General features: G+C 47.0%; 1 protein-coding gene across 1 annotated transcript; it reads left to right on the top strand.

Moving 5' to 3' along the window:
* Positions 1-2: 2 nt before the first annotated feature.
* On the top strand, positions 3-3,941 carry LOC133142458 (zinc finger protein 572). Its single transcript, XM_061263689.1, has 2 exons — positions 3-349; positions 1,415-3,941. Exons 1-2 carry the CDS (start codon positions 148-150, stop codon positions 3,112-3,114), a joined length of 1,902 nt encoding a protein of 633 aa, XP_061119673.1. The 5' UTR covers positions 3-147; the 3' UTR covers positions 3,115-3,941.
* Positions 3,942-9,687: the final 5,746 nt, after the last annotated feature.

Here is a 9,687-nt window from a genome sequence, read left to right as displayed (position 1 = left end):
TCATTGGGTAGCGACGGCTTTGTTCCGGACACGGCAGCAACAGCGGCTAATAACAAACTATAATCAAATATATTTTTAGATTTTTTTAAAGAGCTGGATACAGGATCCAATCGCATATTAACCCGTTTGCGGTAGTCAGGTAACGTTATGTCTAAGTCGAAGAATCTAAAGGCATTTCTGGAATCGTCTCTAAATGAGATATTTAAGGCGACCGTTAATGACATATTGGAGTCGGTGGACGAGACCTTGGTTGAGTATCAGGGCAGAATACAGCGAATTGAGACTGAAAACGAGGATCTGAAACGGAGGTTGCACGAAAGATTTGGAGAACAGGATGCAGTGGAACTGAGTGAGTAGAAGATAAAATATTGTTAGCGCTACTAAGCAAGGTGGTGAGATATTTCTTCAGTTATTGCATACAGCGAGAACTGGAGTGAGAAAGTATGTTAAAGCTTACCAAATTACGAGCAAGCAAACTGCCAGAAATGGCATTTATTAGCATTATTGACGTTAGTCTGCCTGATCTATTGGTGGCTATTATTCACTTCGCGTGTTAAAACACCTAGCAAAAGTTTGGTTAATGCGCGTCAGATCTTATACGGTGCCACAGGATACGCACAATATTCTTAGCTGTTGTTTCATTGATTGTAATGAATAAGAAATCCATTAATTCAGCCGTGTCTGTGATCAAGGACGAATATCATTATGATTACTGTAATCGCCAAACCTCTCATTGGGTACCCCCCGCCAGATCCAGGTATTGGATGTGTTGCATCTCAAGCGTACCGGATGCGACGAATCAAGGACTTAATAAGCTGCATCAGGTGTGCTTTCGGTGGAACACATGAAATACCTGGATTTGGTTGGGGATACCCGAGGAGAGGATTGGGAACTATTGCTCAAGGGTAATCTAATTTGACCTTTGAAAGCTTAAAATAGATGAATGGTTAGTAAGTATGTTAACTAGACAAAATTGCTGAAACATACATACATTTTACATGATTTATTTAGCTAATACTTTTTTTGAAAGTGACTTGATTATACTAAACAGGGGCCAATCCCGTCTGGAGCAATGTGGGCCCAACAGCTGCATGGATCTTATCATGGCAACACTGGGGCTTGAACCACCAACCTTCTGGGTCCCAGTCATGCGCCTTAGCCACCTTAGCTTTGGCTGCATGCCGACTCATAATTTAAGTTATTTAGGCGTATAGTCTTGTAGGCAAGGAAGAGTTTAAAAACATCTGCACCTACACAAGTCCGATAAATTTTTATATCACCACTTCTGCAAAGCAGGACCTGGCAAACACATTTCACAAACATCAATCTGTTGAATTATAAACATTTTAGGGGTAATTGATCAATTCCATCGGTTGAAATACCTGGTTTAAATCAACATTGTCTTCCTCACCAGAAGCTGAACTGAAGTCTAGCGCCCTCCACGTCCCTGAATCCCCAAGCGCAAATTTCCTCCAGGAGTCGAGCCCCAAACCTGCCGCTGTGTCCATCCAGAAGCAAGTGATCCAGTCCACCCTGAACGACGGCAAGCTGTGCCCGGCGGAACGGCGGCGGTACAAGCAGAGCCGTCGCCATGGCGCCCTCTACAAGGCAGAGCCGGGCGCCGAGCGCGGTCCTCGTGCGCCGGGGTCGGAGTGCGCGGACACGACTTCGGAAACGACGGCGCTCAAACTGGAGCACGTGAAGAAGGAGCGGGAGGCGGAGAGCAGCTGCGCCATGGACCTCTCCAGGGCGCAGTCGCCGCTCAACTTGGCCACCAAGCCAATCAAAACGGAGAGCGGGGAGCCAGGCTACACCCACCCGCCCTCCCCGCACCGCGCCGACTCCGACGCACCCGACAGCGACGGCGAGGTCAGGGTGACCATCGTGTCGGACAGTCACATGACCGCGGAGGACGAGGCCGAAGGTTTGGTCCAGTCAGGATCCGAGGAGTTCGGGGAGAGCCAGAGCGATACTGGGTGCGACGGCGTGAGTCAGGTGTTCTGCGAAGCGGAGTTTAGCACCAAGGACCTCTTCCTCCAGGATTACTCAGGGCTGGGTCCCTCCGGGGACAGAGAGGATCCTGGGAGCTCATCCGCAGACAGCAGAGGGCTGGGCGGCCTGGTCTATAGCATCGATACCGCCGCCCCCGGCCTGAGCCTGGACCGATCGGAGCTGGGCAGGACGGCCGAGGGTCTGTACCACTGCTCGCTGTGCGAGAAGACCTTCACCCGGGTGGGGTCGCTCAACATCCACCTGAAGAGCCACAGTGGGGAGAAGGCCCACGTCTGCAGCTACTGCGGCAAGCGCTTCGGCCGCGCTGACCTCCTGAAAGCTCACAAGCGCACCCACACGGGGGAGAAGCCGTACAGCTGCAACCTGTGCGGCAAGAGCTACGGCCACACCGGCCAGCTGAGGATACACAAGCGCGTGCACACAGGGGAGAGACCCTACGGCTGCCCCCACTGCGGCAAGCGCTTCAGCGAGCACAACCAGCTCAAGGTGCACCTCCGCACCCACACGGGGGAGAGACCCTACAGCTGCACCGTCTGCGGGAAGACCTTCAGCAACGCGGGAAACCTGCGCATCCACCAGCGCATCCACACCGGGGAGAAGCCGTACTGCTGCGGCCAGTGCGGGAAGAGGTTCAACGGGATGGGCGACCTCAAGACACACTACAGGGTTCACACGGGGGAGAGGCCGTACCACTGCGACCTGTGCGAGAAGACCTTCAGCCAGGCGGGACACCTGACCATACACAAGAGGATGCACACGGGGGAGAAACCGTACAGCTGCGCCGAGTGCGGGAAGAAGTTCAGCGTGGCGAGCAGCCTGAAGCTGCACCTGCGGACTCACACGGGCGAGAAGCTGTACAGCTGCTCCTCCTGCGGGAAGAGCTTCAGCCGGGCGGGGCACCTCAAGCGGCACGAGCAGGTCCACACCAAGGAGAAGCTGTACGCCTGCGCCCAGTGCGGCAAGAGCTACAGCGACCAGTCCACCCTGAAGAAGCACCAGAAGCTCCACGCGGGAGAGGAGCCGTTCACGCAGAGCGAGGAGAGCACCAGCGGGCCGGACGCTCCCAGCGGCCTGCAGCAGACGCCCCCAGAGCAGGCGTAGCGCGCTCGTGTGCGTCCCGTAGTTTAAACGTGTCCGGTGCAGTGCAGTACAGTACAGTCGGGACCCATTTCACTACTGGACGGTAACTGAAAAAAAAAAATGATCAGCATTCCATTTCATTCGTTGAATTTCCATTTCCTGAACTGAAGTGGAATTGACCAGCCGCCCTGATGCGGTCTGCTTTGGCCGGTGGGCTGCCTCTCTTTAATTACATCACCAAATCACCAGCCATTCTGAATGTATTTCTGAACCACTCTGTGAAAATCAGCAGCTTAAACCCTTAATACTTTACATGTACTGTAGGTAGGAGATAGCCTTTATTAACTGTAATAATTGATATTTGTAGCAGTACTACAATGTCATCATGCAATTAAGTGTAATTATATAAAATTACAACTGTATCAACCTCATTTAGTAAGACCACTGTCTCGACACCCAACCTTACTGTTTGACGCTATATGCAATTACTTCTTCGTTCTGACATCAAAGGTTTATGTAGATTATTCTACAGTCTCAGTCCCTTCAATGTCGTTGGTCCAGGTAGCATTTCAATGTTGTTAATGGGAGTGGTTTCATAGTCTTTGATTGTGTAGGGGTGCTAGCCCTTTAGGCCTTTCTTATGAATGCGAGAGAATTAAGGTGCACGTTACCAAAACAGATGACCCTACAATGTACTAAACTGACATTTCTCAGCATTCAGGATCTGCAGTTGTACGTAAGTGGAAAATGTTCTGTGCTACGCTAGAAGTGCACATGTGAATGACCTTGCAAAACTGCGAAATATATTTGTACTCTTAAGCCAAATTAAAATAATATATAAACTTAAACGGGATTGCAAGATGTTGATTTTTCTAAAAACACCCACCCCCCCTCCCAATTTTAAAGTGCCTGTCCCTTCACATCCGTTTACGTTTGGGAGCTTCACAGGTTCGTAGGTTCTGGTTCTGGCCCATTCCTACTTATGGGCCAGTCCCCCGACCCCACCCTCATGCCCTCCCCCGCCACCACCTGGCAGAACCACACAGGAATTCTACCCACCATGAAGATGGCTGATTAACCGCTGGAACAGACACCTGCACCCAAACATCCCGCAAGTTCAGCTGGAATGTCAGATTTTTGAGAAGAAAAGGCACAGCAGAAAAATATGACAACAGTGAATCATGTTAGGCCTGAGATTACATTTTATTGAGCGCACATTTTTATCCAAAGCGACATACAAAACTGCATATCAAGATCATACCACCAACAACTGAACACGCCAGATGAGGTACAATATGCCAGGTTTGTAATGAGAGTAAGAAGCAGTTGTAGCCATCAGAATGTCCATAAAAAGAGTTCTTAAAGTTGGATGGGAGATAAAGGTGTCCAGTTTAAGGGTTATGTTGCATTTATTTCCTGTCATTGGGGGCATAAAACTGAAGTGAGGAGCCATTTGCTTAGGGGACAGAAGTATAAGTGTGGAGGTTTGGGTAATGTAGGTGGAGGAGGATGGATATAAGAACTGTTGCAAATGATGATGCAAAAGGATGAGTCAAGCTAAGAAGGATTATGTAAATGAGAGTGAACTAGTGACGTGTACAGTACATCTAATATGTAATGAAGGCCAATTTATGGAGGAATACAAGGTGCAATTGTGGATATTTTATGGGAATATAACTGGATTCCTAGATATTTATAGGATATGACGACTTCCACATTCATGCCATCAAGTGATTTTGGGTGTGGAGCAGGGACTGGGACTGGGTGAGACACCCAATGTTCCAATTTTACACACTGCACCCTATTGGAACAATAGTTAAAGAACCAGACTAGAGGAGTCACCAAAATTCTTTAGCCTTTTAACCAAGATAGTGTGGTCAACAGTAGCAAAAGCCTTTGATTCTGTTGACCACTCTAAGACAATGAAAACTGCAGCACAACACAGTTACTTGTCCAGAACAGATGACATAACATGAAGGACCAACAATGTGGCAGTAACTATAACCAGTGCGAAAACCAGATTCCATGCAGGACAGGATTCCGTACACACCTATGAAATCCATAATCCATAAAGAATGACACACATGGGGCTCATTCCAGTCTCTTATTTTTCTCCACGTTTCCTTTCCTTGCTCCTGACCCAGGAATCGATCAAGGTCCACCATCTTTAAGGATATTCCAACCCCTTAAATGTTCCTTCTAGGAGGTAGAAGTTAGGAACTACCAATCTTTCCTTTGAGCAGGAAAACATCAGTGCGTCCTTGGCAGTATTTTTTCTGAATGCCTGATGTATAAATGATCGACCTGTGGATCCACTTCTCCCCATCTGCCACACCTGTAAGTGACATTTCAAGGAGCAAGGACATTCCATTTGCCTAATTCACGTTCTCGATTTGCCTGTCTTCATTCATTTTCCTAGCCTCTCCTCTCGCTAGGAGTCGGAAAAATTGCAAGAAAAAAAAAAGATGAGAAAAATAACAATACAGCAATTGGCATTGGCCCATGGTAAGCTGTTAATACAGTGCAGTCCATAAGTATTTGGACAGTCATACAATTTCTGTTCTTTTGTCTCTGCACTCCAGCAGAGTGCGGACCATCATGTTTAACTTGAGGGTTTACATCCATCAGGTGACCCGGGTAGGACCCTTGTTTAGGAGACCAAAAGTAATTGGATAGTTTTCAGCAATTTTTGATTCATCTGGTGTATTCAATCACTTCCTTTGTGCAACTCTAAGAAAGATTTCAGTATCTAGTCTTGATTCTAACTTTTGATTGCCTTTTGGAGTCCGTTTTTGGCATTTTCCAACACGAGGGCCAACATGAGGACCAAAATTTGTGCCAATGCAAGTCGTGGAAGCCATTATGAGGCTGAGAAAAATAAACAATAGAAGAAAGAGCTAGCGATAGCCTAGTGCTTTGTTTCATGGGCAGTTCCTGTAAGCCTCTACACTTTGTTCATGTCATCACTCTGATACAAGTCAATCTTGGTCTCTGTTCACACAGCCTTATTCCAGGACCCTGCAGGCACTTTTAAGGTACGACTTTGCAAACCGTCACCTGGTCATCTTGTTAGTGGTTTGCATCTTGCAGTGTAGCCTGTGATTTGTCAAATAGGCGTTTGGAGGTTTTTCTACATTTATGAGAATTCTTTGGTCAAATCAACCGTCTTCCTTGGCCAACCATTACTGAGCTCAGCAGTGCTCTTGTTCTTCTTAGTGATGTTCCAAACCGTGCATTTTGCTAAGACTTGTTTGGCCTTTGTCTCTCAGTTTTTTTTTCTTTCTTATTTTTCAGCCTAATCATAGCTTCATTTATACAACAACTCTGGTCCTCATGTTGACAAACACCAATAACAGACTACAAAGTGAATTTAAAGCCTAGAATCAAGACTAGCTATTGAAAGCTTTCTTATACTTGCACTAAGTGACTGAATAAATACACCTGACTAAACAGAAACAGCTGAGAAGCCAACTGTCCAATTACTTTTGGTCCCTAAAATTGGGGCTACATAGAAAAAGGTATGTAATTCCTACACAGATTGGCCAAATGGATGTATATGCCCTCAAATTAAAGGTGACAGTCTGCACCTTTATTCATCGTTTCCTTTCAAATCGAATGTGCTGGAGCAGAGCTAAAAAAAATAAAAAAAATAAAAAAAAAACAGAAATTGCTCCACTGTCTAAATACTTAGACTACACTGAATGTAGTGGGTTTGGTTGAAGAGCTTACTTATCAGTGATAACTAGGCAGAGTTTACTGAAGTGGGAAGGTTAGATGGGGAGGTTTTATTTCCCAGTCTACACAGCCTTCCAAAAATCTACAAGTTTGAAAACTGCCTTTTAAAGTTTTTGCTTTGAAATTGGTTGTGAAATACTGAAACATCAGTTAGCACTGAGCTGTGTGCACTACTGAAAAAGAATTTGAGATTATATAATTGATGGAAATGAGCAGATTTCAGATCCCGGTTTATCCTGGATGTTGTGACAAAGCATGGAAATTCAGGAGAACACAACAAAGCACTTCTTATCCATTTTATTCTCCTATGTCCTTCAGGAAGTCCTGCAGCAGATGAGAAAGGACTGGAGATTGACAGCAGGCCCATCTAAGGCAAGCGACTACTGAAAATATGTATGAAATATAAAAGTAGTGTAAATATTTCTGTTCTCATTTAATTTTCCGTAAACTCATACTGTGCACTTTCCTCTCCTTTCCCATTAATGTCTCTTCGTTCTCTCCGCTTTGCCTCATCCTTTCCGGGGGTTTTTTCCCCCCCAGTTTTAGTCCTGCGGAAGACAGCACACGAGTGGCCAGTACCATGCACTCCTCCTCCACCTCCTTGCTTCTCCTCCCTCCCGCTCTTCCTCCATCAGCTCCCTCATCTCCCTCAGCTCCTGCTCCATGTGGCCCCTCTCCACCGTCGCCTCCTCCAGCCTCCTCCTGGCCACCTCCATCTGCTGGGCCGCCAGCTCCATCTGCCTCCTGGCGGCCTCCCTCTGCTTCCTGAGCTTGCGGATCTCTCCCTCCATCCGGCCCATCTCGCAGAACATGGACTTCTCCGCCTGCTGCCTCTCCCGGTCCATCAGCTCCACCTCTCCCCAGATCTCCAGCCGCAGACGGTCCTCCTCCATGCGCTCAGCCCCCGTGCCCCCGTCCGCCCAATCGCTGCTGGCCAGCGTCGCAAACTCCTCCCAGATGTTGGACACCGCCCGCTCCTTCTCCTGCAGGGCGTCCCGGGCTCTCCGCCGCTGCGCGTCCACTTGCTCGCTCTTCCAGCGGATCATCTCCTCCAGGCTCTCCCGCTCCTTCTCCCACACCTTGCTCTCCAGAGCCCGCCGCTCCTCCATGCCCTCCATCGCTCGGTCCGCCTGCTCCCTCTCCCTCTCCTTCTGCTTCCTCTCCCCCCTCGCCTCCTCCCGGAGCCCCTCCCTCTCCCGCTCCAGGGCACCCTCCGCGCGTGTCCACCTGCCCTCCATCCGTCTCCCCGCCCGCCTGGCCTCCCCCCGCAGAGTCCCGGCCACCCTGCCCCACAGCTCCCCGACCCCCGCCAGCGCCTCCTCCAGCTCCTGTGCCTCTCTCGCCGTCTCCGCCCTCTTCTCGCAGAGCCAGGCCTCCATCTTCTCTCGCTCCCTCTCCCACTGCTCCTTCTCCGCCTTCATCGCCGCCTCCATGCGCTTCAGCTTCTCCGTTCTCGTCTTCTGCCATTAACATAAGGGCACGGTCAGCACGGGAGAACCTCCCGTAAGCAACCCCCTTTTCTTCTGTGCCCTTTCCTTTGTTTCACTCGCGAGCGGAAATTTGGGTTTGTGTCGATTTTGGAGCATCAGATCTTGATATCTGACAATAAAGCAGGGAGAAATGTGTAGCCCGACCCAATTTGTCTACTTCCAGATTACGGGAGATTTTTATAATACTGCTTTAAAAAAATGTAGTCATTCACAAAAATGCCAAATTGTGCCGCTTGCTGATTATTTTAAATATTTCATGGCTTACTACACATCAGCACCACTTGGTCTATAAGATGAGTAGATGTCTTAATTAAGAACAGCCACAAGCAAAATGGAAGTCAAAGAGAATTTATTCAACATTTATAGAATGCCTCTTAGATTAGATTGTTCTTCAAAAGGTATAATAGGCCTACTTATGTACAAAATTTGATTGATTCTGCAATGCCCTAGCATCTCTTGATCATGCTCAAACAGAACCTCAATTTACAGGAACATTTACAATATAACAAATGTGGCTGTATGGTGGCCCTCTCCATTGAACAATTGACTCACCAGCAGAATGATTCTGAACCCATCTCTCAAAGAAAAGTGATTTGTTCTTAAAGTCTGTCTCCGTTAAAATTACATGTTAAGATAAAGCTCAGGCCACCAAAATGAGAGAAAATGCAGAGTAAAATTCCAGACTGAAATAGGATTTTTTTTGAAAATGCTTAGTCCAGTAGATTTTAAAAGGTATTCTAAAGGTATTATCTAGGGTGGTAAAATCCAGGAAATTAAAGGTACAATAGATAAGATTTTTGTGTTAAAATATTGTTACAAAACCATTGTAAATCCCTTCCTTTCACTGAAAAAGTCTCACTGATATGTTGACTCACCCTCTACCTGTGTTTATAGTCCTTAAATTCGGGTTTCTAAATATGCAGTTGACGGGCCGGCACTCTACCAAAACATCGTATAGCTGTACAATAATTCAAGCTCATTGGTTGTAAATTGGTTCTAATTTCCACAGCCACAGAGAAAGGGTGGGGAAAAAGTGTTGTGATTTGAGCGGATTTGTTGCTGCAATGCCTCTCCAGTCCGTAAGAAGTCCGAAATGACCTATTGCACCTTTAAGCCATCCAGATTCATAATTATTCATAACCACACTTTGTTTGATAGTGTGTACGATTTTTCCAGATAAAGTTAGAGCATCTGATCAACAGTTTTACTGATTTTACTGTCAAGATGTAAAGAAAGAGCAGCATATGTGAGTAGAGATATTCCCTCAGCCTTAGTAATTAAGACTCTACCTTTCAAGGACAAATCTCGTTGCAACCACTGATTAAATTTTTTACGTTTTTTTAATAATAGGAGACAAGACTCAAGTCTC

Source organism: Conger conger, chromosome 12 (assembly GCF_963514075.1).
Source record: "Conger conger chromosome 12, fConCon1.1, whole genome shotgun sequence".
Classification (NCBI taxonomy): domain Eukaryota; kingdom Metazoa; phylum Chordata; class Actinopteri; order Anguilliformes; family Congridae; genus Conger; species Conger conger.
Note: the sequence above shows the minus strand (reverse complement) of the source record. Positions and strands in the feature narration are given on the sequence as shown.